This window comes from Podarcis cretensis (genome assembly GCF_951804945.1).
Source record: "Podarcis cretensis genome assembly, chromosome: 8".
Lineage (NCBI taxonomy): Eukaryota > Metazoa > Chordata > Lepidosauria > Squamata > Lacertidae > Podarcis > Podarcis cretensis.
In genome coordinates, this window is record NC_137177.1 from 35,053,203 (window position 1) to 35,079,969 (window position 26,767).

The window sequence follows — 26,767 nt, forward strand, 5'->3', positions numbered from 1 at the left end:
AGAGGTCCCTTGGACACCAGCAAAACTCTCTACAGCTTCCGTAACTGTCACGGCTGGAACACTTAATTGTTCCTTTTCTTCAGAAATATCTGTCAAGTAACAACTTCTTTTCTCAGCAGCCTTCCCTGACAGCAAGCCTTCCTCCCACTCCTCCCCAGCCTCCATCATGATCAATCGCTCATCCTCCTCAAACCTCAGCTCCGACTCAGTCTTTTCCCGGAGGTTGGGGGCGATGAGAATGCTCATTCCGGGGTCCAGGAGCTCTTCACTCAGGCAAGGAGACAGTGGCACCGTTTCTATGACACAGTCTGTGTTGTCTGCCTCCAAGGTGTCATGATGCCCACTGCCAAGGCCTGCTCTGATGGCATTTTTCATCACCCGTGGCCACGTGGCGCTCGAGAGCCTGTGGTCCCGCCGCCTGCCGCCGGTCAGGTCAACTACCATGTCCTCTGGTCCCAGAAGAGGCTGGCACTCATCCTGAGACAACTCACAGAAGGCTTCACTTAGCTGCTTCACTTCCTGAATTTCTGGAACTCCAGACAGTTTGGGAATGTGCTCCAGGGTCAACGGCTCTGACATGCATTCCCCCTGGTCGGACTGCCTAGGGCTCTCTGCCAACATGGCAGTGGACTCCTGCTTCTCTTGCAAGGATGGGTTAGAAACTCCAGCTTCTGAGACTTCACTCAAGGAGGCCTCAATTCTCTCAGCAAACTCAGGGAAATTGGGTGGCATAAAGGACTTCCATGACCGCCTGTTGACATTCTCCTTCTTCTCTGGATTTGGCCGCCGCCTTGGGGGTGCCGGTGCTGACTTGGAAACATCACTACTAAGTTTCAAGGCATCAAAAATGACCCTCTCGTCTAACTTTTTGCTCTCGGGTGCCTTTGATTCAAAGACACTGGGTGCCCCTAAAGTTCCATTGCTAGAGATTGTGCTGCCATCCCCTTTTTCAAGGGTACTCTTGGAAGGCTGGCTAGTCTTGGACCCCTGATCAATTTGCTCATTTATCCTCATGGTGTCATAGATGGACCTCTGAGGGACGTAACAGTCTTCTATATACCCATCCTCATCCTCTCCTTTCCCCAAGCAAGCAGGACTCTGCCTTAAACAGTCAGGCCTGCTGAGTGGCTTGCCCATACTTTTCAAAACAATAAAAGAAAACAGAACAGAATAGAATGGGGGGGACCCTGCAGAGAAGAGTCCCACAACAACAACAACAACAACAAAAACCTCCCCTGCCTCACAAGCTCTCCATTCAAAGCAAAATGAAATAGATTATGGTGGAGCAAGGTGTCTTTTGAAAATCCCTAATAACCACTTGGGAGGCCACAATTTTGTATTCCACAGAAGTTACAGAGCTTTCCAGAGAGAAGTCATCTTCCACCGTGGAAGTCCTTGAAAGAGGCAAGGCATTCCATGGCTCCTGCGGAAACGCTAGCAGTCCAAGGCCAACACATAAAGCCGTTTCTGCCGATCGCTATTTGCAAGCCCTCTGCCTCCTCCGGCTGCTCGGTAGGGCTGCTCTCCTTAAGGCAAGTCTTCCAGCCCGCTCCGACAAAGCCTCTTCCAGAGGGCGCCCCGGTCGGAAGCTCAGCAGCGGCGGCGGCGAGGAAAAGGCCAGCTCTCGGGAAGGCGGCCGCAGAGCGCGCTCTCCTGGCGGAACAAAGGCCCGGCCTCCCGCGCGCCTCCATGCCCGGGCAGAACTGCGCTTTGCAGAGGCTGCTTCGTCGGCCCCTCGGCGCGGCGCGGCTGGCTCGGACTGCGCCCGGCGGCGGAGATCCCTCGCGGTCCCAGCGCAGGAAGTTCTTCATGCCGGGCGACGTCGGGCGCCTCCAGTCGGCCCAGCATCCTCGGCCGGCGGGCGGGATAGCTGGTTCAGCCCCGCTAGCAAAGGCCCCGGAAGGTAGCGGGCAGCTCTCCCCGTGCAGTCTGGGAATCTCGGGGCGAAGTCTGCTCGGCGTTCCTCCCTCGCTCAAGGGCGGCGGCAGCCGGCGGACAGAAGCAGAGGCGCCCCCGCAGGGGACGGGCCGGGACAGCCGGCTGCCGGTGTCCTCGCCGGGCGGCTCTCGGCTCCTACCATGCTCGGGCCGCGCAGACGGAGCTCTCTCCGCTTGCTTGCTTGCTCGCTCGCTAGCTCTCCAGGAGGGAAGTTTAGTTGGAGCCTTTTGTGCGTCGCGGCGGCGGCAGCGGCGGCAAGAGCGGGGCCCGCCTCCCCCGGCAGCCGTCCCCGCCGAGCCGAGCCGTGGGCTGCATGTCAAGCGAGCAGCAGGAGCAGGAGCCGCCGCCGCCGCCGCCGCCCCCTCTTCTGTGCTCCCGAACGGGGCTGCAGCTGTCACGGCCCTTCTCAGCGCACAAACTTCTTGCCGGGGGAACAAAAGGCTGCGCGGCGAGGCTCGCTCGGCTGGAGGGATGCAGAGCGCGCGACGGCTGGCTGGCTGGCTGGCAGGCCGCTCCTCTTGCTCGCCCTTGGAGGAGGGCCGGCGGGGCGAGACCAAGCAGCAGTCCGCCCCCCTCCCGGGAAGCCCAACTCCGGCAGGAGAGCTCCGGCCCTCAGCGCCAACGGCTGCGAGATTCCGGCTGGGCCAGCGAGCTGCCAACTCCGAAGGGAGGGGACGCGCCGAGTGGCGGGGAGGGAGAGAGGGGAGGGAGGAAGGAGGCGGGGACCAGCAGGCGAGGCGAGGCGGAGCGGGGAGGAGGTAGGATGGGGGCGGCCTTAGTGAGCCCCAGGCGGGCTCGGCGAAGCCAACGGCCACGGGCGGATCGAGGCGCGGAAATCCAGCCCCGCCAGTCAAGGACCCGGCCGCTCAGCAGCGGGAAACGCGGCTGGGCGCTGAGCCTGGTCCGCGGGGGAGAAAAGGAATCTTGCTGCTTCAAGGGGAGAAACAACCCCTCCCCCGCCTTGTCTGGGTCTCCCCCTTCGCCTGGGGCGGAGGTAGCAGCGCAAATCCCTTGACAAAGAGCAGCGGCGCCCTGCGTCCCTCCAACGCGCCCCTCCGCTGGCTGACTCCGGTTCGCGGAGGCCAAGACTTTTTGGGGGGCGGGGGCGGGGGCGGGGAGAGACGCCTTGCGATCAGCAACCGCCCGCACGACTGCCAGCGAATCTCTCTCCACCCTCTCTCCGGCAAACAACCGTCCCCCAAACCAGAGAAATAGAAGGTTCTGCCTCTAGTAGCACACTGGAGCCGCAAAGATGGTAGAGACGTTTCGTTGGAGCGTGAGAACGCGCCGCTTGAACATGTGCAGAGTGCAGAGCAAACAATCTTCTCAAAGCTGCAATTTTCACTAGGAGGCGGAAATGATAGTACCTCACCACTGTCTTCCTCCTAGGCATACAAAACCACTATTCTAAATTGCTGACGTTGGGTTTTTCCAGGAGAGGGCAGGGGAAATAACTTGCAGATGAGCTTATTAATATGATGGAGCAGGGGAGGTACCTGTGCAGAGTAAATCCCTCTTCCTTAGCTCTTATTTGCTATCCAGCAATTGGCTAAGGAGTTGCAGGTCATTTAAATCTGCAACCTTACAGCTTTGACAACACTGTGTATGAAAGCATCCTCAATTCCATTTTTTTTTAAAGCACAGGTGTGCATGTGTGAGAAAACAGCAGGACAGGGTCAAGATGTGTCTTTATGTGGAAATATCTGCACAAAGGTATGCTAGGATATTTCAAATGGGGCTAAAGTTTCATAGTTGGATTTCAAAGGCGTTTGCCTGACATTTCCCTTGCAACACACCATTTTAGGAGGGCCATAGCAAAGACCCAGCATAACCTGCTTCTAACTACATGATAGGATTAAGCCCTGTGAAACAAAGAATAAAAAAGTTCCTCTTTTGGGGGCCTTTCTCACACAACATCACACCCACAACCAGCCCTCATGGTACTGTACACTTCCAAAGAATAGAATGTGAAGAGTGAGCCTCGGTTAGTAAGGTGTAAAGCCTCACATGAAAAGCTGTGATTCGTCTCTATGCCTCCTTTAAATTTTCAGGGCAATATGAATGGAGACAGGTAAGTTGGGTCAGATGGAGAGGAAATGCAGCAAGCTTCCCACTTTAGCTGTGGCTAGGGTGGGGTTGCATTAATGAATCACAGCGCATTTTGGTCACGCTGCTCACACACACACACACACACACACACACACACCCCAAAGGTGGGGTGAAATGTAGGCAGCATCACCCCAAGGAGTGAAAAGAGCAGCCCTGCAGTGACATGCAGTGGCTCATCCAGAGGCTCAGTTTGGGCCATGGATCTCCACAGCGTACTTGTTTTTACTGCAAGAGTGCCTCTGACCATGTGCAAACACTTTTAAACAAGTCACTCCCTGCCAATCTGGCTTCACTGCAACATGACTATTTGCACAAACAAAGCACCAAGAGCAAGCAAAGGTGAAGGTTTCTAGCTCTAGCAACACTGCACAAAGCGAGGAAGGACTCAGGGGGAGCTGGCAGGAGAAACTTTGCACAGGCGTTTGCCTCAATGAGGCCCTGAATCCTTAATGCTCAATAGTCCCAACTCCTTGTAGTCATACAGTTTTCAAGCTTTTCTACCTTGAACTTGCCCACCTTGACATGTAGGAGGGCATCATTCTCAGCTCATACCAGGTGTCCTGGGCTTGTCCCTGGAAACCAAAAGCACAGCCTGCAACACCCTGTGATTGGTGAAGGGAGTTGCTGGTAGCCTTGGGGCAAACACTCTTTCAGGGAAGATTGTCTACCTTGATTTGAGGAACCCACAGTGAACACTTGACAAAGCACAGATTTCCTCATTATACGATCTGGAAATCATGGCCAAAAAGCAGTTGCCTCTTCTGCAACAGCACGTTCACGCACCTTCTCCCCACAAAACCTGCAAGGTTGTGATTAAAAGCAGCAACTGAACCCGGATTGTATGGGTGGGGGTAGAAGTGGGCGAGTGCAATTCACTTTCCATGCAAAGATAGCTCACACTCCTACCCAAGAAATCACCCTCCTAGGAGCTTCCTCCCACAATCAACCAAAGCAATCCAGGGCACAGGTATGCTGCATAAAGCAGGTGCACAATCCAGCGAGGCAATTCTGGGGGAGGAGCAATTCTTGTCAATCAAATCAAACTTTAAATATGATTTCCTCCCCCAAGGCGAGGGAGAAAACTTGGCAAAAAGTTAAGGGATGGGCCAAGTAAAGTTGATCCAGATTATCTGCTTGGATTCTGGTACCACAGAGCATTCATCTCATTAACCAACATTTCATTGCATCATTTATACCAAACAGGAAATTTCACCACCAAAAAGCCCTATAGCAATGGCTGCATACAGGGTTAGAGAGATTGCCCAGCCTCCTCTCTTCCCAGAGCCCCACCAGCCAATATACTGTTTTGTGTGCACACAGAGACCCCCTTCCTGGCCTTTCCCTTGCTTGGCTCAAGAGCGCAGTAGACAGCCAGACATTACAGTCACAGAAGAACGTCTAGGCTAGCTGTAATAATTGGATGCAGCTGCAACAATAATCTGGCCAGTAGTTTCACCAAAGCAGGCCCTTCATGTGCCACCGCCGCCTTCGCTGTTCAAACTGCCTTCAATTGCGCAGGGCGAGTTTTTCTTTTTTAACGGCTCTCCCAGCTTCCTGCAGGAAGAATCTGAGGAATTCCATGTGAGGTTTTCCCCCTCACTTATAAAAGGACGATGTGTTGAGTTTGCAGCCAGGAATTCTTTGGCTATTTCCTCATCAGGTCACATGCCAACAAAAGGAGTGCCAATATACATTCATTCCCCTCCTCCTTGGAAGAGGGAATGTAGGCCTATCCCCTTCCCCACTAAAATCAAATATGCACATAAAGATACATAAAGATACTGACATCGAAATTGGTCTGTCCTTCATCACACAAACTGACTCTCTTGAAGCTGAAATATTTGCTTTGAACTGGCATTACTTCAAGCCTGCTTGACGGTCTTGGAAAAATTCCAAGTGGCAACAACTCACACAAGATGCCCACGTATAAGAATGGTAACATTTCTTCCACTCCACCCACTTCCTTGAAATGGTCTCTAAAATTTCAGCTCTGGCAACTATGAATCTAAAATATCTCTTCCCCTGCACCAACTGATTCTTTAAGATAGGGGTAGGGAACCTGGAGTCTAAGTACTGCAGACCTCACTTTCTGGTCCTTGGGAGTCTCCACAGGCCACACCTTTCACTGGCCCTGCCTAAAACCACTATCCTGGAGTAGTTTTGCTGGCTTAAATGTGCCCTCAAACTTGGATAATGCCTCTTCCTTGCCTGGAGAGAGTAGGAACTAATGCCTCCCTGCTCCTATATATGTTTTTCAAAAACCTGGAAGGACATTTTACCTGGTTGGGGGGGGGGAATCCTTTTGGGTTCATAACAAGAGGGCACTCCTTTAAATGAATAATGGCTACTTCCTTATGACTGTCTTCAGCACTTTGAGTGTTCTGGGGTCCTTCCAATAAGATGCTCTGAGCACCCAGAAAATTGGCCCAGGTGTAGGAGATTGGTGGAGTACAAGATTTCTGAGGGATCCATGGGGACGATGGTTCCTTTTGCATTTCTTGCAGTGTGATGTAGAAAGACCGGCCAAGCAGCCAGCTGTGGCACTGAACTATATTTACCTGATGATGGAACTTCCAGACTCTGTATCCCCTAGCGACAATTTAGAAGGAAGGGCGTGAGAGAGAGGGAGAACAAGCCAAAGGCACGTCTGCTGATTTCAGTTTATTTGTGGGACTACAGTATGCCTGGTGAGCAAAGAAACCCAAGGCAAATTCAAGCAAACTCCCAAGCCCACATGCACAGCAAAGGTTTGTTAGCTCAAGAAGCTCATCCTTTCGAGCAGCCCCAACCTGACACCTTCCAGATGTTTTGGACTACAACTCCACCAGCACGGCCATGTGATGCTGGGGCTGCTGGAAGTGGTAGTCCAAAATGCCTGGAGGACAATAACTTGGGGGGGGGGGGCACTTTTAAGCCAAAGTTGGTTTCCTTCTGTAGCCAGCAGCTTTTCACAAAGCATTTCTTTAAAAGGAGGAGCTGGGACTTTGCCCACTGTTGCACCTGGGTCCCCGCCTTGTTAAACTGATTGCAGGGTTTGCTGTAGTAGCTCAACAGTGGATGGAAAGCAGTCTACATGCTCAGAAGTACAGTGTTAATCCACATGTTTTGGGAATGTGGCTTGTAGCCACAGAGCTACAAGCAGATTCCAGGACTGTGCTCTGGTGCCACTGAGCAAATTAATCCTACAAACTGATCTTAAGTAGGGCTGTCGAGCAATTAATGAATGGCAGTTGATAACTCACAAGGCAGGTGGTATGAGGCCGCTTCCTATGTTCCTGACTCAGACCCTTGGACCCATCTATCACAGTACTGTCTACACTGACTGGCAGGGACTCTCCAAGGTTTCAGGCAGGAGATCCCAAAGTCTAAAATATTTCTACTGTATTGAGACAGCAGCAGTGGCATTTTAAAGCACACTATTAACAGGAAAAGACCACCTTCAATGTTTTCTTTTTGTCATTTTCTTATGGCAGTGGCACACTGTACTCAAAATAGCCTCAGAAAATAGGTAAGTGGTTTTTTAAAACTCTGCTAATTAAAATCTGTTCCCATGGATTCATCAGCAAAAGATTTAGTTGATTGATCTACTGATTAAATCAATTAAAGCTTGAAGCTCAAGTCTTAAACTATGGGTTGTGTTTCACAAACAAGGCATAAGAAGACTGTTGATGGTTAAACGGCACCAAGGATTACAGCAAAACTCCCTATTTTTCCTTCAGAAGGCAGAGCACCTCCATATATGGGGCTTGCTGGGCATGCAAAAGTATACAACACAGCCTGTATTTTGCTTATGGGCCTTGCCTCGTGCACCCCCCTCCACACCGCCCATTTGCAGACTTCAGCGCCCTCCTTACCCCTATCTGCTAAACAACTGCACAACAGCTCCTCCAGGCAACAACACAAACTGCTTGCACGGGCAAGCCACATCAGGAGGCTATTTGGATGGGTATTTTTAGGTCCCTTGTAATGCAACTTAGCAGCTGGAAGTAAGCAGCAAAGCAAAGCACTTTCCTCAAGACTTCATTTCTAAAATGTGAGGGGCCCAGACCCAATATTAGCCTAGAAGGAATTCTTCACTATTCTACCTTGGTGTGTGAGCGGCTTGAGGCTGCTCAGTGGTGAGAATTCACCTAGCACGTGCCCAGTAACATGTTCACTTCTTTAGAATGACAGAACGTAAGAACAGCCTACTGGATCAGGCTCACCTAGTCCAGCATAGGTGGACATCCTTTTCTTATAGTGGCCAACCAGATTCCTGTAAGAAACCCTCAAGCACAGCTCAGGCATAATGGAAGCATTGCTGCTTCCAACTGTGGAGGTAGAGCATAGGCATCGTGGCTAGTAGCCAATGATAGCCCTCCCCTCCATGAATTAGTCTAATCTTCTTTCAAAGTCATCCACGTTGGTGGCCATCACTGCCTCCGGGGGGAGCAAGTTCCATAATTTGACTGTATGCTGCATGAAGTACTTTCTTTGATCTGTCCTGAATCGTCCAGCATTAATTCACACACTCCAAGGCTAAGCCCATGGCAGTGGAAGCAGGCTTTGATTCAAACAACACCCCCTGATTTCCTAGGCCCAATCCGCGATCTTTGACTGGACTATGATGGGGTTATTGGGGAAAGATGGGGGGGGGGCAGTTTTGGCTAACACAGAACTATGATGTAAGGAGACACCTGCTGAATCAGGCCAAAGGTCCATCTCAGCCCAGCATCCTGTTTCCAACAATAAGCAACCAGAGACATCTTGGGAGGCCACAAGCAGGTCAGGAGGAAAATAGGCTGATCCTCACAGTTTGTCCCAGGTTTCTGGTAGGCTGCCTCTGCACTTGGAAGTTCTAGTTAGCCATTATGATTCTTGGAAGTTCATAAATGTACAGCACCTTTTCTTTTTCACTTTTTTTGTCAGTGACCTTACAATCTTATCTGCTTCTTTTTAAGGATAGTTATGGAGATTTTGCAGCAATCTTCCTCAAACTGGTACCCACTAGATGTCTTAAGACTACAGCTCCCATCAACCCGAGAAAGGCATGGCTGATTTACAGGCACAAAGTTTTTCACAGGGAGGTGCTCCTCCGCAACCACAGCCAGCAGCATTAAAGTTATCCCAGTGCTAAGCTCTCTGTGATTATGCTAATTCAGAATTTAACACTGAACCTTCGCACAAGCACACACCCTCCTACGAAAGAAGCGGGATTTGTATAATTTATTTTAAAGCCCCTCCTTCACTCACGCTCAGCTAGTACTTACGAAACACAAGGGATTTACTTTATCTTTCCTCCTCCATTCAACCTCTTCCAGCCTAGATCCAGCAGTTCTGCCTGCACCAATCTTTGAGGGGAGGAAATTACATTTCTGTGGACATAGGGGGTAGCTGTGACACAAGGCTAAACCCTCAGCTCCAAACGTGCTCTAGACAAAAGCTGCCAGGCTAATCCCACCCAACTGCACTGCACTGGGCAATTCCTTTTATCTGCTTTGCTCATGACAGACTTCAAACTGATTTCATGTCAGGTCTCAGGCACCTTACAATCCTGCTTTCCTAAGAAGAAAAGCCTCTTCTCTTCTTGCAGATTGTGGTTAAAAGAAGGTGGCCTTGTCCCAACAGCCAGAGTTAGCATTTCTGCAAGCGATGCAACAGAATTTCCTAGAATGCACTGCAGAAAATTGCTCCCCACAGCAGCCCAACCAGGCCATGCCTGGCAAAGTGCCTGGATTAAACCTGCTCACCAAACTGACTGAAGCCCACCAGGCACAGATAAAACCTTGCTAGATGCTAAGCAACCACCAGGAAACAAAACCAGGAAGTTTCTGGAGCCCTACAGTCTGGCATGGTCCATTTAAGGAGCATATTTCATCCACAGAAAATAAGGAAGCACAACACCACTGAAAGAAAGTTGCAGCTCCAATACAAGCTTCTCTTTCTGCCACTGGAAGGAATATCATCTCACACTGGTGGTGGCAAGCCCTTGTTCTAGCTCCTTTGGGGAGTAGTGGAAGAAAACTGGTCTATATAGTACAGCAACCCATGTCCTGCAATCCTGGTTACAATACCATTCAGAGAGAGTGTTTTCAGTGTCCTCAGATGTGACATTTGGCACCAGCAAAGGCCACTTCAAGTGACAGGATTAGGGCTACTCCATCAACTCAGCTGTGAACTGCCACAGTTGGGCTTCCCACTTGCCCAGAACTCACCCTCTCAGTGGCCATTCCTCCTAGTTGCCCAACATTTACTTTTTTTTGAAGAATTTGTACCTAAAATTGCTCATTCTCCAGCACTAGATGCTACACTGAAGAGTGGCCCTCACTTCAGCCATCCCAGGGAGTGGTGGATCCTTCCCACTGCCATGCCTTCATCTATTCCTCAAACTGAAACCCTGCCTGGCCTTCTGATTGGCTGGGAGATCCCTATGTAAGCTTCCCACCTTTGCAGCTCATCCAGTCCTTGGGCATTCTGTTTGCAATCTTCCATCTGCACTTCAGGCCTCTCCTGGGTTTCCCACCTGATTAAGAGTCCCCTCTGATGCTTCACCTGGGTTGGCACTCAGCTGAGCTAAACCCTGGGCTTGTTTCCTTAAGGTTAATTTTCTTTTAAACATATACCAAATGCATTCCTCTTGCCACTAAGTAGCTTGCTTTAACAGACTGGAGATTTTGGAGCAGAGCTTCCAGGCGAAAGATGCCAAATTTGAGCCCTGGGCACCCAATTGTACGTACAACATACACTCTTCTATCTCCTTTTCCTTTTCTTCAGAAAAATAACCTCTGTCGCCAGCCTCCAGCTCATGAGTCACCTGCTCATTCTTAGTCTCTGAAACTGTGTTGCCTTAAATTTTGGGAAACTATGTAAGTGGACATAAATGACTAGTTTGTTGTCGGGAACCGAAAGCGCCCTGGTGATGCCAACCTCAGATAAAGCGGGTATTTTGCAGAGCTGCTAAGTAAACAGCCTCTTGGCTTGCCAGGCCAAACACTACAGTGCTCACAGCTGCTGCCCATTCTGGGACGCACCCTGCAGGAAACACAACTCTCTCTCCCTACTCTGCTTGGCAAACTCAGCTGCTGATTGATTTCCACAACAGGAAGGTGTGGCAAGCAATGGGAGCTGATGAAGCATCCTTTTATGTTGTTTACCAAAGGGTCAAATTAGATACGCACACATTTCCCCAAACACAAGGCCAACTTGCCTTCCAGCACAGGGGAGCTTGAGAGCTGTTAAGAAGGCAAACACGAATGCCCACCCATCTAAAGCAGCCTTTGCCAACCTGATCAGACTACATCTCCCATCCTCAGCTACCACAAAGGCTGCTCTAAAGTGCTGAATTGCTAGCAATCATCAATCAGTGGACAGGTGCTTGGCTCACACCCTCCAGTTACTGAATCTGCATCTGCCTTCTCTCAACTTGGGGCATTCTGTGCTCTGAACTCTATGGGGAATGGCCCTGTTATATGATCAGGTGGTCCTTCCAGGATTCCCACTCCTCCTTTTCACTCTTCCCAGCTGTGCATGAGTGCTAACTGTGGTTAGCCGTTGGAGAAACATTCAGCACATAAGCAGAAGCAATCTTGCTTATTGCTACTTCGCATGTTGCAGGGCTGAACTTTGCACTGCAAACAAGTCCTGGGAGAAGACTCTAGCCTGGGTACCTGCTCCCCTTGATCAGAAGGGGAAACCCTGTTGATTGTGGTGCTGCCCGGCTCATGTTTTTCTGTAACAAGGCCTCCTTGGTGGTGGATCCCCATTTTTGGAATGACCTCCCTAGTAAGGTGTGTCCAATTTACATTCAGGGGGCATTTGCTGACTGAAAAGATCTTTATAACTATTTGCTGTGAGGATATGCAGCTGTTTTAAAATGTTTTTAGGTGGCCTTAATGTTTATAAAGAGATTTTTATTTTATTGTAATTGCATTGTTTTACTACCTTGTTGCTTACTGCCCTGGGCTCCTTTGAGAGCAAGGTTTGGGCAGAAAATTAATTAACAAATAAGCAAACAAATAAGCAAACAGGGGAGAAACTGAGTTCAGCATCAACTCCCAAGGGAGCCAGATTGCACCTCATCCTGAGAGAGAGAGAGAGAGAGAGAGGTAGAGAGAGAGAGAGCAAACTGCAAGACTGACCTCCCACCAAAAGGCCAAGGTCATGGTTAATCAGGGTTTTTTCCCCCCGTCTTCCACAGAACGAACAATGGCAAGATTCTTTGGCCAATGCTGCTTTTGGCAAGCGGAGGCTGTCTGGGTTCCTGCTGGCTTCTCTTCCAAAGCACTTTTATTCCTTGAGTAAGAAGGGTGTTGCCTGACACAACTCATTAAGACTTCTTACTGGAGCTGGAGAACATCTCTGCTTGCACACAGATCTATTTGCAGCACCTGCACATTCACACATTAGGAAGGGGCCTGCCACCCTCAGTGCCATCCCCTTGTTACTTATGTGCACGGTGCCTAGGTGTATGCTGGCAAGAAGGGGGAGGAACCATAAGCAAACATTTAAATGCAAGGAGTCTAAATATAAAGTGACTTAATTAATTCAGTCTGATTTGATTAAAGTTTAAGCTAAAAGAATTAAACCTTGCTGATAATGCCAGTGCCTCTGCACTCATTGGCCAAGGCATTGGAAGGGATTTGAGAGCAAGCTAGCTTCTTCCTGAACAACCAGAGAAGAACACAGATGGATTGCATTATGCACCTCCCTTTCAGAAGCAGGCACACCAAACCCTTTTGCCTCCTCTCTTTTTTTCCATGAGAGCATTAATGGGAGACGCCTGAGGCACCCCCCCAAAAAAAAACTTCATGGGGACTGGGGCCCCAGAGCCCTTCCCTTGCCCCCCAATTCAACTGGCTTCCAAGAACAGCAACTATTTCACATGGGAGAGCCCCAACTCAACCACAGTTTTAACTCTGCAGTCAATTACATTGATTAATGCCTAATTCATTTCAGTCTTCTGTTATAAAGCACTATTAACATGCAAGGCACATCTTGTTTGTCCTCTCACTTCCATTTTGCAGATGGAGAAAACCAGGGGCCCTTTTTTCTGCATGGAATCCCCCCACCACACACACAGAGCCTTCCTTTTCTTGAGCTCACTGGGTCAGGTAACTGGAAAACAACAACAGATCATTTTTTCACCCTTATATACACCTCTACAGGCACCACCCATAGAAGCAGGGTGGGTAGGTTGCATGCAAACCTTAATCTTGACAGCATTTCCACTGTTAGAAGAAATACATCATCACCACCTTGCCACCCCTGGAAAAGCCTGACATCTATTGTTAGGATGGATGAATATGTGCACATTCTGTGCTATTTTATAAGAAAGAAAAGGCTTTGATGAGAGAAGAGTAGCAACAGTGGGGTATTTTGGGTGAGGGGCAGTACAGGATGTCAATCCAGCCAAGAACAAAGGTGCAGAGGTTAGTGCCTGCTTAATGAGGCACTATGTTGGAAAGTCATGAATGGGAGGCACAGGTAGGAACCAACTATGCAAAGCACCTGGAGGAAAGAAAAACACCCTAAGGGCTGAGCACTAGATGCTGGTCCAAGGCCACCCAGCAAAATGGGTGTATCTCTGGCCCAGGTGCTGCTGCTCTCCAATCACTGGATAGAATTGCCCACAGCCCCAGTTCTAACACTGCCCCCTGGAGGTGCTGGTGCCATGACTTGAAGAAGGTTAGGCAGCTGGGGAAGAGGAAGCATTCTGCTGGGTGATGCTGGCCCTCAAAACAGCAAGGCGGTGGCAGCAACAGCAACAATTTAAGTGGGCCTGGAAAGCATCCAACAAGGAAAACAAAATAGCTACCCTGTTCACCTCCCTCCCACCCCTTCCCCACCCCCAGCTGTTCAGAGCTGGACTGGAAGGAGCCAATGCACATCAGAGAAGGGTTAAAAATATTGCCAGCTGGGCCATCCGATCTGGCAAGGCAGAGGAATGAGCAAGGGTGGATTTATCAGCATCACAGCATCCATAAAGGCACCAGGATTACAGAGGAGACGATTCCTCCTCCTGCTACCCAGCAGGGCCAATGCAGCTACACAGAGAAATTAGGATTTCAAGTTACAGGCATAAAAATGTCAACCACAGGTGCTGGTTCAGATCCCTACTATGCCATGAAACTCACTGCCTAACCTATTTCAAAGTATCTTGCATGGCCATCATAAGGTTTAGGTATGTGCAGTGCTTCACACATCCTCAAGCATCCTTTCCCAACTTCAGCCACTTTGGACTACAGCTGTGCTGGGGGGTACCAGGTTGATAGGGCTACTTTAAAGGACTACGGTACCTTATGTTAATTGAAATGATGGTAACTGGGCCTGCTGCATTCTGCACAATTGCCCTGACAAAGTCAGCCTTGGTTCTCTATGGCCAAAATCGGTGTCCAAAGAATGTCAACTTTTATGAAACCCCCCTTTTTTAAAAAAACCCTGCCAACTGTGGGGATAAGTGCAGGGCAGCACCCAGGGCTAACCCAACCACAGAAGCAACCATCCAAAGCATTTTGGAAAGGTCCACCCCAACATCATCTTCAACACTGGAAAGGCACTGGTTTTGGGTGCAGGATGTAGATAATTTCCCTAAAACATCAGCACAGATCGACCTTTAGATTTAGGGGGTGGGGGAGAGGAAGGAAGGGATGGAGAAAGCTGCAAAATAATTATTCTCCTAGGCACATCTAAGTTGCAAGGTGTTAGAAAGGTGGGGAGATGATAGGTTCAGAAGTGTTAATTCGGCAGTAAAATCCCTTCCATTCAAGTGTAACTAAATCCTATATGAACGGTAAAGATCATTTACAAGAGGGAAAAGGATCACCACTCCTAGCTTTGTGGACAAGGAAGTCAGGGGTAATGACTGGTGAACTAGTGGGCATTTGCAACCCTCTTAAAGCACAGGAAAGCCTCACCTCACACCAGGGTTTTCACATTTGATCACAGAGGCAAAGGAAGGCTTTGTGTGCAGACTAGACTAGCTTCACTCATGGTCCGTTTCAGGCTGGAATGATGGGTTATTCTGTCCTACATCACCATTTGTGCCTTTTTGTTTCTTAACACACAGGAGCCCCTATCTGCCTCTTTTGCATAAAAACTGAAAAGCACAAACTATTCAGAATAAAACAACAACCACTCAGCCTGCAAAGGTGATGATGTTGGTGTGTGTGATGGATCTAGCCTTTCTTCCTTCTCCCTCATGGCCGCCCCCACAAAACGGCTCTATTGTTAGCCGAACTCCCATTCTGCCAAGAGCACGCAGGTGCTTTTCAGCTTTTGGGTGGATGAAACCACCTGGAAAATCTGCATTCAATTTCATCCCCCTTCTGGCCACAGCGCCTTTGTTCCTGCAGTTATTATACAAAGCTGGCAAAGGATGGCAGCCAGACAGACAGCAAAAAGGAGAGAGGAGGACTTGGGGGCGGGGGAGAGGAGGAGGAGGAGAAGGAGGAGGCTATGGTTCTTTTAGGGTTGCCAATATGCAAAATCCCATTTCCAACAGGGCACTGGCTTCTTTTCTCCCCCAAAACAAAAAAGGCCATTGTAGGGAAAAGGAGCTCATGAACAGGAAACCCATGAATGTATTGTCATCATTGCCACTAATACATTTCTTGAATCCCACCACTAGCCAGACCACAGGGGCAGCTTGGACCCTTTCCGGTGGGGTTACAATCTGCACAAAACAGGTGACGCAGGGGGGTGGGGGGAGAGGATAAGAGACAAGTGCAGGGCTCAGTTTCAGTGCCAAGACTCTGCAACATACAAGGGTGAGATATTCATCCACTGAAATGGATGTTGGCTAGCAAACAGGCTGGAAGGGAGAGTACCTCTGAGCATCTGCAGAGTTTCTTTCAGTCATAGGTATTTATTTCTTGGGCCATGAACCAGGCTGATTAACAGGCCTTGTTAGATGGAGCAAGAGAGATGAATCTGAAGGTGAAAAGTGAAGGTGTGTGCTTGTTTTTGCTATAGTTTGAACATTTCATCATCTTGGAACTTTTCTGAAATGTTTTGCTGGTTCTTATTGTTCTCATGATCCCACTCATGCCACCCTGGCAAATATACATAAGTAAAGGGTGGGATTAAAAATATATTTTAAATCGGCCTTCCCCACCCTAGTGCCTTCCAGATGTTTGGGACTACAATTCCCATCAGTGCCAGCCAGCATAGGGAATTCTGATAGGAACTATAATTCAAAACATATGGAGGGCACCAGGTGGGTGAAAGCTGCTTTTAGCAAATTAGCAAGCCTCTCTCTTAGTAACGATTGGAGTCTCTTTGGCATCCTGTATGGTGCCTGGCACATTCCTGAGGCTTATTAAGCACCAGACAACCATATTTCTGGGTGTGTAGCAGCAAGCGTGGAATTACATTGGCATACGTGTAAGTGCGGAGGGAGGCAACTGAAGATGAACATCAGCCTTGCATGAAGTCCTTTCTGGGTCTGGCTGGATGCTTTAATGTATTTCCTGGTAACCAGTCATAGTCCCATCCCCCTATGCTGCGCATGGTAATTTGCACTCTTAATCAAATAATTGGAGTGATTAGGCAATGGATGGTTTGACTGCAGATTAAAAACAGAGCTCCAATAGACTGGAACCAGCCATCTGGTCTCTCTTGTGTGTCTCTTTGCTGCCTCTCAATGACTCTTCAGAAGCTTCTGCTGGGGAACACCAAGGCAGCTCTGCTTGCAGGCACCCATCCCAGTGTTAACCTACCCTCCTCCATAACTTTCTACCTACAGGGTTCAGGTTTTAAGGCCTGCACAAGTCCTGTCTCCTCCATAGCATCCCACCAACTGTGATCTTCATCACAGACCAAGCACACCTTTTTGACCACACCAACCAAGTTCAGACAGCAGAAGCAGTGTTAGAAACTGAAATACTGTATGAAGCTAGGAGCTAAATGGCACCTTAAACCTAGGTTATGGATGCAACAACGGAATGCCTAGGTGCACTTTTTTATAACAAGAATACAAAGCTGAAAATGAATGAACTGCAGCTAAAATATTATGTTCATTTTTTACATGGTTTAGTCTTTCCCCTGCCCACCCCCCCTAATATTCTTAAGAGGGTCTCTTCTCCAGTCTTTGGAGAGTGGCTGGAAGTGTGGAGGCAGAAAAAGGTCCCCCTTTCCTTCCACTCTGCAGTTTTAATTTGAAATTTTAGGTGCAGTACTATGCCCAGAGCTCAGAAACTGCTGGCACTAATGAAATTCCCTGTGACAAAATGTGCCTAGAACAATGGGAGTTTCAAACACTGAGCAGAAGCGCTGACCAGGGACATCCTCAGTAGCTGTCCCTCTCACACAAAACTCACCAAGAGTCCAAGCCTGAGCACTTTCCATGAATCATATCAACACCATTTGGCCTGGGGTGGATTTGGTGGGCTGAGATTAAGCCAGCAGCAACCCACCTCTGCCCCAATCTCATTAGCCGGCATTAAGCAAAGCATGATTCTCCCCTTCCTCTCTGCTCCACATCTGCAATATGGGGCAGTAACAATGGCATATATTCCTGTGACATAATTTTTTCCTTACCACTTTTAATACTGAATTCCAAATTGTTGCAATTGTTGGTGAAGGGCAGATAATTCTAATATACTAGCACTAATTATACCACTGGACTGGTTTAAAGATTACAGAGATAATGTGCTTTGAAAATACAAAAAGTGTTGTATAAATGCTATTACTAATTCAGTATTGGCAGTTTTCATTTGAGAAGCAATTTTGCTCTGGAGTTATTAGCTGCAAGTCTTTGCAGCAGATGTGACTTGACTAAGCTGCCAAACAAAAACAAAACTGAATTTGATGCTCTCCAGATCTGGTGAGTCCCAGGGACATTCATGACTCTTTCCCCTAGCAAAGATCCCCCTTCATGCCATCACTTCACCTGAGGCATCACAAACCTGAAAGCATACAAAAGGCTGTGCCAGCAGCAGCCTTCTTGCTCTGTGTCCTGGCTGTCCTTGTGGTGAGTGAGCCGCCCAGGGATGCAGGCCATGTAGAAAGGACAAGTGCTGCCCTCTCAGGGCCCTAATCGAGTATATTGGTTCGGGCTATAAATACTTCCAGGTGAGGCCTGACCTATTGCACCTGAGCAAGAACCAAGCTCTGAACTTCTGAGTTTGTCTTCCTGCCACTGCTGCCCTTCTGCCTGCACACACATTCCAGTCCTTCCCCTTTGGACTATGGAGAGCAATTGGCTTTGCCTTTGGCTCTCCAGTGAATCTGCCCCAGTGTTTTCTCCAAGTCTGGCCCCAAACCTATGAGGACTTGCAATAGGTGCTACAGATGCTCAGCTGCCCACAGTCAAGTGCTAACAGTTTGGGATAGGAGAGGTCAATGAGCAATTGAGAGGATCAGCACAGTGTAGTGGTCAGAGTGCTGGAGACTAGAGTTCAAATCCCTGCGGCGTCATAAAGGTCACAGGGTGACCTTGAGCAAGTGACCAGCTCTCAGCCTGTCCTACCTCACAGAAGCAGCTTGGAGGATAAACTAAGGAGGGGTCAGCTCACCCATGAGGCAAGATGAGGCAACCGCCTCAGGTGGTAGGATTAGCAGCGCAGCAAACCCAGCCTCCAAGGAATGAACCCCTGCAGCTGCTGTCATGGTGGCATCAACAGCTGAAGCGTACACCTTAGAGACAAAATCTGCCCCCCCCCCGGCTGCCTCTATAGCATCCTCTTGGTGAATGGGTGCTGCTGCTGGTCTCCTCTACTCTTGTTCACTCACCCCTTCTTCCCTGGTGGTGGTGGGTGCCATTTTGTGGTTCACCTCAGGTGCCAAAATGTATTGGGCCAGTCCTGGGGCCAGCCTTCAAAGGATATAAAGAATTCTCTCCAAGACAGGAATAACAGAGCGCTCAGTGACTGGGAACAGCACTTGGAAGGCTGCACGTTGCTCACACCACCCACTAAGCACCCGCCTCATATCTAAACGCTAAGAAATGAACGGCTATTTTGATAGTTTGGGGGGTGGGACTGCAAATTGTGCCAAGGATAGCCTTTTCCTTCCCTTCTTAACACTTCCCTCTGCCAGTCTGCAGCCTCTCTTTTGCAGCCTCGACAGTAGCAGTGAGGGCAACAGCTCAGAGCAAAAAAAGCGACAGGAAGAAAAATCAGATTGGGAGGGCCCTCTTGTCTTACACAGGCTGATTCTGATGGGAGCTGCAGCACCAAACATCTGGAAGGCACCAGGTTTGCAAATGCTGCAATAGGGAACTCAAGGTAAAAAGCAAGCTTTGGGTTTTTATTTGAGGGTGGTGAAAGTAAACTCTGTAGAAGGTAAACCAATTATGCACTCATAGGATGTTTGAGAAAGGGGATACTCTGCTCTCGAAGCTATGGAAATGAGCCTCAGGAGAAAGCTCTGCCCAGTCACAGACCCTCTTGGGGGTATAAATATAGCCGACAGAGACAAATCCTTTCCTCCCATTGTTCTAACTTCCTGTGAGCTCAGCACAACACAGATCCCCCTTATCAGCCAGCCTGCTGCCAATCCCGGTTTCTGCAACATGAGAACAGCAGAAGAAAGTCACAGAATTGCTGCAAGCTCTGGGAAGAGAAGCTTCTGAGTTGGCGCCTTTCCAGTCTCTGTCCCAAAGGAAAACACTTACAAGCCCAGGGTGTGATTTCATGCTGATGAGGGAAACCATTCAAAGTTCCTTCCCCTGCAGCAAGTTCAGGAGGCACCTGAACTCTCCTTTTTTGTGAGGAAGGACAACTATCATACTGACCCTGCCCTCATATCACCAACTCTGTGTGAACTGCTTTATGCGTTAAATTGTTTTATGTGTTGTTATTTTGTCAAATCAATTTGAAACTTTTTATTGTATAAAGGTAAAAGGTAAAGGACTCCTGGACAGTTAAGTCCAGTCAAATGTGACTGTGGGGTGAAGCACTCATCTCGCTTTCAAGCTGAGGGAGCCAGCATTTGTCCACAGACAGCTTTCCGTGGCCAGCATCACTAAGCCGCTTCTGGGGAAACGGAACACTGTGATGGAAACCAGAGCGCATGGAAACGCAAGAGACCACCACCAACATCATCAGGAACAAGCAAGTTACACAGTCCTTCTGTATTCCTGGTAATTACCGGCACTCCTTCATCTTTGGTTAAAAAGTATGTCACTTACTGTAACAACTTCATGGTGAGTACTGGCAAGTACCAACACCAATTTTTCTAGAAAAAAACACACTGCTAGTGCTGAACAGAATTTCAGGCACTTTCTAGACCTTACGATTTCATAGACTCTTTTGTAAAGTGGCCTGGTGAAACCTAAGAAGGATTTCCAGAGATCAGGTAGGAGTGTGATGTGGAAGGGCAGGGGAGCCTTAGGTGACCTGCAGTGTTCTCAATAGTTTATAGTCTTCATCCTACAGCTCCCATCAGCCCCACAACCAGACAGGCTACCCATAGTTAGTCAACATAATCTCCCTCCTCTCTATCCTTTGAAAACTTGAAATCTTGGAAGCACAATAAATTTCACATAATGTTCAAATGATGCATACACATAATGTTTTAATCCTGTATTTTAAAAATATGATCAATTTTTTAGATTTTTCTTCATTTTGTTTCATGCTAGTTTTAATGTAGGTGTTTATTGTGAGCTGCTTTTGTAAAATAAATAAAAATTAATAAGTTTAATAAATAATAATTTATTCTGATTGAAGGGTTAGGATTTCCTTGGTGCAGATGATATACGTTACCAGTTAGTAGAACTGGAAAAATTGGGGAGTCCACTCCCCAGGCTCTGTATGCCATCAGACACAGCCATGCAGTTCAGTATTGTGGACCCCAACCCTGTTAAACTTGCTCCTGACTGAGATTAGACAGGCCCCCTCCCTGCCGAACTTGAGATGATTGACAAACACTTTCCTGTTTCAGCAAGCATTTTAAGGTAGGCATTCTAGGATGAATTATAATTGCTCTTATTCTTTGTATTGCTTAAAAAAATCATTTTATGTACATCACTTAGAAATTCTAAATATTAACCAGTATAATAAATAAATAGCTATTTTAATTGTCTCTCCCCGCAATTGCAATTTTACTTGTTATAATGCACCCTGCCTGATTTATGCATCACGGCTGGGCAGAAATTATTAAATAGATAAACATATCAAGGGTGAAATTACAGAGGGTCCTCAAAGCCTTCTACTCTCTACACAGAAAACCTGAGTCACAGTGTTTGCCCCTTCCCAACTTTTCCATGTCAGCCAGGACAGCTAGAGGACAGCTCCTTCTCAATGTAAAGTTTGCTCAATCTCAGTTTCCAATCAAAGGCACTCAGGCTAGGAGGAGTCCAGAGCCTTATGCTTAACTGAGTCAGCACCAGATGCCCAACTGAGATCAATTCACGGTGTGATTCACCGAGATTGTTAAAACGTCCCCTGTCTTTCCTGGCAAGTGGAAAAGTTGTGTGTTCAAGTCAGTTGCCACAAACAGCGAGACCAACAAGGCAAACTGGCTCAGAGTTCTTGCACAACAATACATCCTCAAGAGTAGAGTTTCTCAGACCTCTGAAGCACAATTCACTTTTGCAGCCAGCAAGACTTTTGTTTAAAGTAGAAAAGACACACCCTCTGAGGATGTTCTTCCATGATTTGTGATTCATTGATCTGGGTCCAGGCTCTGCAATGGGACAACAGCCAGTCTGTTTCCTCAGAGGAAACTGTGGCATCTCTGCATTGAGAATGGTTCAACAATTCGAATTGCGTCCAGTGCTGGGATGTGGCAGAAACTCCTGCCCCCACTGGATGAAGAAGGTAAGGTCAGAGCACCAAGTCATACAAGGAAGCCTCTAGCAACCTCCCCATGGAGTGAGCAGAAGAATACAGAATTATTTGATGATTTAACTGATTCACTTCTCATTCTGTGGTGTAGGAGTTACTAGTACAAAAGTAATAAAAGTGCAGTTCATTATGTCTTAAAGGTAAAGGTAAAGGGACCCCTGACCAATTAGGACCAGTCGTGGACAACTCTGGGGTTGCAGTGCTCATCTCGCTTTACTGGCTGAGGGAGCCGGCGTACAACTTCCAGGTCATGTGGCCGGAATGACTAAGCCGCTTCTGGCGAACCAGAGCAGTGCACAGAAACACCATTTACCTTCCCGCTGGAGCGGTACCTATTTATCTACTTGCACTTCATGCTTTCGAACTGCTAGGTTGGCAGGAGCAGGGACTGAGCAACGGGAGCTCACCCCGTCGCGGGGATTTGAACTGCCAACCTTCTGATTGGCAAGCCCTAGGCTCTGTGGTTTAACCCACAGCGCCACCCGCATCCCTCATTATGTCTTACATGCTTCTAAATATCAAGAGCCTTTTCACAGAATACCTGTGGCAGCTGAGAGCTGTTAAAATATTCAAACCAAATTCAAGTTAAATATTTAGAATAAGTAATCCAAATAAGTGGAGGGTCATTGACCGCTGTGGGTTGTGAGGGACAGATGTTTTTTAAGCACAATATATTAAGTTTTTGGTGTGTTGCAATACATGCACACACTAAGATTTAATGAATGAATGAAGAGCCTCCTAAATTGGGCTACACAAGTTGCTCATGCGAATGAAAGAGTCACCCATGGAGAATGACACGGATGGAAATTCACCCTGTGCTCTTTGTTTTCTGCCCAACCTGGCAGTGTTTATACAAACAAGTGATAAAGGTCTTTTAAAAATAATATTATACTATTTCTAGAACTCTTTTATCTCCCTCGTTTGTATAAAAACTGCTAAGGTAAGCTGAAAGATCATATATGGCAAAAAGAAAGAAAGAAAGAAAGAAAAAGAATGAGCACAGGGTGAATTTTCACCCATAGAGCAGTGCAGGCCCTACACTCTAAGGTCCCAGGGTGGGTTACAGCATTAAAAACAACTCATCAGTAGATTCAACATTAGCCACCTGCAGCATAGCCAGGTCCTTACCTTGAAATCTGCCAGCTGCTGGCTGATGACCTCCACTTCTGTCCCAACGACCCACTGCAAAGCTTCGCTGTCTTCTGCTGTGGCTGTCATGTAGTTCAGCTCCTTTAGTTTGTCATAGAAGTCCTTGACGCGAGCCAGCGTTGTGTCCACCTGCTCCAGGCGACTTTTGCCTCTTTCGTTCAGTTTGCCACATTGCTTATTTAAAGTCTCCAGCTCACGTTTCAACCCTATGAGGTCAGGGCTTCCTTCATCATCCAACATCTGCCTGCATTTCTCTTCAGAAGCTTGGATATCCAGCCTCAGCCTCTGAAGTTTGCCCAGGAATTCATGGACATCCTCTGCTTGAGACTGCAGGCTGTCCATGTCTCTCCCAACAGAGCCCATGCTGTCCAACTCGTCATCTAGGTCAGCCAGCTGAGAGAACATCTCCCGAACATGATTATTAAACTGGCCAATCCCTTCAAGCTTGCTCTCCATAAGTTGACAACATTCGTTAACTTTTTGCTTGACTGCTTTGAAGTCTTGCTGGGCAACCTCAGCTTGACTTAAGAGATGGGAGGAGTCAGACCCATCTGGAGCATCTTCCACCAGGCCCTGAGTGAAATTCCTCAGGTAATCCACCTGGGGTTCCAATGCCTGGATAACCTCCTGTTGGGCTCTCAGCTTCTCCAAGTTCTTAGTGCTGCAGGCCTGTGGGCCAAGAGCCTCATAGATTTCCAGCTGATGCTTTGTCCCATCTAGTTTCTTCTCAATGTTCCTAAAGCTTTCTTGGAACTCCTTCAGCCTTTGCGACATTTCTTCCAGGGAACCGGTCTTTGCTTGGAGTTCTTCTGTAATAGCGTCCATCTTCTGGTTGATCCCAGCTTTCTCATCCCTAACATCATCCTCATCCATTTCTGATGCATTGATGAGGATATCAGCGGCGCTGTTCAGCATCTCCAGAAGGGAGCGGCGCTTCTCCACATCGCTCAGCATAGCCTTTGACCTCAGGAGTGTGGCTTCCAGTTGCACTGGATCCAGAGTGACTTCCAGCTCTAGCATCTTTGACCTGCAGTCCTCCACCCACGGGAAAAGGTCTTCCACATGACGCTGGTATTTCTGAGCCTTCTGTAAGCAGTCCTTGAGTTTAGCATGTCGGTCTGTGATCTGTTTGCTAAGCTCCTCCCAGTTTGCTTTCAGGTTGACCAGCTGGCTTTGCAAACTGGCTCTCTCCTCGCCGGGATGAATGGAGTGAAGCAAAGACTCGCCCTCTACCACAATCAATTCATAGGAGCCCCTGTGCTGGTTGAGGCTCTTTTGGAATTCTTCCTGCTCCTGGATCTGAGACTGCAGCCTCTCCAGCTTAGCTGAGATGGGCCCGCTCTGTGCCTGCTGCCTCAGCTTGTCATCCAGCCAAGTATGGAGCTCATCAAACATCTGTTGGAATTGCTGGGAGCTGGCAAGCACTGTCTGCAATCGATTCATCCGGTCACCTGAAAATTGGAGGAGGCAGGAATACATTGTTAAGATATGCATTTCATAAAGCTAGGAACCTCTCCTAATGTGCCTGATGCACAAATCTACATTCCAGTCTTCGCAAATAAGCACCTTTCAGTGAAAAAGCAAATTGGTATACCATTAAAGGTAAGGCAATCTTATAAACCTAGGAAGCCACAAATCATAGAACATAGAGTCTATTCAGGGGGATTTAATTGATTCTGTAGGATCCCCAGAACATCTGTTTCCTTAAAAAACGGTTTCTAGACCTTACATTTACATAGAGGCAGTGGTCAAAATGGGCTGGGGTGGCATTCCAATTCTTTTCAGACAGACAAAATGGAGCCCAGCTAACCATCCCACTTCTTCTACAGATGCATTAGGGAAAAATACACCTGAGAGGTGGCATTGGCTGGGGCTTCCTATTGGGCCTGTGTTGGTGACACACTGAGTTTGCTTCATAATGTGTGGAGTGGCCCTGAGGTTAAGCCTTTCACCACATCTGGTGAGCCAAGGATCTATTGGGTCTTTATTGCCCACACAACTTTCCTGGCTGTTGGGAGTCCTCCTTCTTTGACTAAATGCTGTTTGTGTTTCTAAATTCTGCAAATGGTGTTATATAGCACCTGATGACCCCATGTTTTCAAATGATTCATTTCCATACCTGCCAAATCCTCCAGCCCTTTGAGAGGGAGGGCCACAGTCTCCAAGCGCTTCTTCAGCTCATCCTTCAGGTACTGCTCCCCAATGAGGACTGAGAGCTCATCACATAGGGCCTGAGCCTCCGTCATCTCCTCTTCCAGCTGTGCCAGGTTGGACCGGATTTCACTCGTTTCTTCCAGCTGTTGCTTCACAGCCTCCGGCTGGGTGCTGATGGTGGACTGGGTGCTCAGGCACTGCCCAGCAGCCTTCACCTTCTCAGACAGCCCCTGGAGCAGCTCTTGGTACTGGGTGCTCTTGACAATGGCCTGGTCGATTTGGCTGGAGCGTGAGTTGAGCCTCTCTGTGAGTTCAGTCCACTTCTGGTTGACAGCCTGGAGCTCCTCCTGCATGTTGCTGATAGATGGAGACCCTTCGCTGGGGCTGGTGAGTATCCCTTGGGCAGCCTCATTCAGCTGATCATACTGGGGCTTGCGGGACTCAAATTCCTTCAGCATGAACTAAAATGGGGGAGGGGGGTAGAGAAGCAGTGCATATGTTTTTAATGAGAGACCAAGATGGTTAAAAAAAGATTAAAGAGGCCAAGGAGAATGCAACCATAGCACTGTCAGTCTTGGTTGAATAATAAAACACTTTTTTAAAAGGACCAAGGGAATGGCTGCCTTCTTAAACCTGATGAAAATAATGACTTGGTGTTACTACTGGGCCATTTTCAAGGTGTTACTATTATATACTGGCATTAACAGCCAGGGACCGGTTTACTTATAGGATCACCCTATATGTGCCCACTCAGCTGCTTCGAACTGTGGAACTGATACTGTTACAAGTGCCACATAATGCTCATTCTGCAATAAATCAATTTTTAGAGTGGCAGCACTTACACTTTGAAATTCCCTGCCCATTGACATCAGGCTGTACAATTTCTGGTGTCTCTTTACTTGCTTTTAACTGCTTTTATTGATAACTTTAATGTTTCTTTTAATTTTTGTAAAACCACTTAGAAGGTGCTTTGTTTTTTACAATCAAGCAGCACATATGTGATGATGTGATGTGATGTGATGTGAGCAATGCCTTTCCTGGGGATATCAGTGGTTTCCAAACTTCCCATTTTCACATTAATTAATCTGAGAACACGTTCTACCCCTCAATATACTGCAAAGGATTCTAAGGCGGAGGTGGACTTCAGGCTTGTTGGATCTAATCTGTTTTTTCACCAGAACCCCAAGATCTACCAGTGAGAGCCGGGTGCAAAAGACATGCAGAGTGCCTCCAGACGATCTCTATTTGGGGCATTTAAAGTGGATTAAAAGGGTTCAGTCACCCAAGTGCAACAAATCCATTTTTTACACAAACTCCAATTTATAAAACAAGTCCCACTTTGCAGCACAGAAAATGATGGGGGAAGCTGTGGGATGAATGATTGACTAAGACGAAGATCTGTAAATCCCCTGGAAGCAAGTCAGGGTGAATGCAGAAGAAATGCTAAATGGCATATATACAAACAAATCAGAAGGAGTGTGCAATGAAGACCAGACATAGTTGAACTACCATGTAAACAAATTAATATGAGTGCTGAATAAATGGAATGTCTGAAGGAGCCCATAGTTAGAATTAAATACCAGGGTGCCTCTGAGCTCATTTTTTTCCGAGCCCAGTCCTTTTGCACAAAAAATCCACTCCCTGTTAGCCAT

The 26,767-nt window shown here is 47.9% G+C and overlaps 2 protein-coding genes across 19 annotated transcripts in view; one reads left to right on the plus strand and one right to left on the minus strand.

Annotated features, from left to right (window-relative positions):
• The window catches only part of MACF1 (microtubule actin crosslinking factor 1), a 302,261-nt gene that overhangs the window by 57,730 nt on the left and 217,764 nt on the right, over positions 1–26,767 (minus strand). For all 17 annotated transcript variants that reach the window (XM_079988578.1, XM_079988577.1, XM_079988586.1 and 14 more), the window contains 2 exons: positions 25,081–25,576; positions 22,941–24,412 (listed from right to left, as the gene is read on the minus strand). In XM_079988578.1, the coding sequence (XP_079844704.1) occupies positions 22,941–24,412; positions 25,081–25,576 (1,968 nt within the window). The remainder of the gene's footprint in view (positions 1–22,940; positions 24,413–25,080; positions 25,577–26,767) is intronic.
• Positions 1,042–9,161, plus strand: LOC307222968 (uncharacterized protein). Of its 2 annotated transcripts, none has more exons than XM_079988608.1 (4): positions 1,042–2,696; positions 3,578–3,651; positions 7,521–7,555; positions 8,988–9,161. In XM_079988608.1, the coding sequence occupies exons 1-2, from the start codon at positions 1,417–1,419 to the stop codon at positions 3,594–3,596; spliced, it is 1,299 nt and encodes a 432-aa protein (XP_079844734.1). In that variant the 5' UTR covers positions 1,042–1,416; the 3' UTR covers positions 3,597–3,651; positions 7,521–7,555; positions 8,988–9,161. The 2 variants fall into 2 exon arrangements, 1 of the variants encoding a protein (XP_079844734.1); XR_013841927.1 differs by having other exon boundaries at positions 2,680–2,696; positions 3,583–3,651.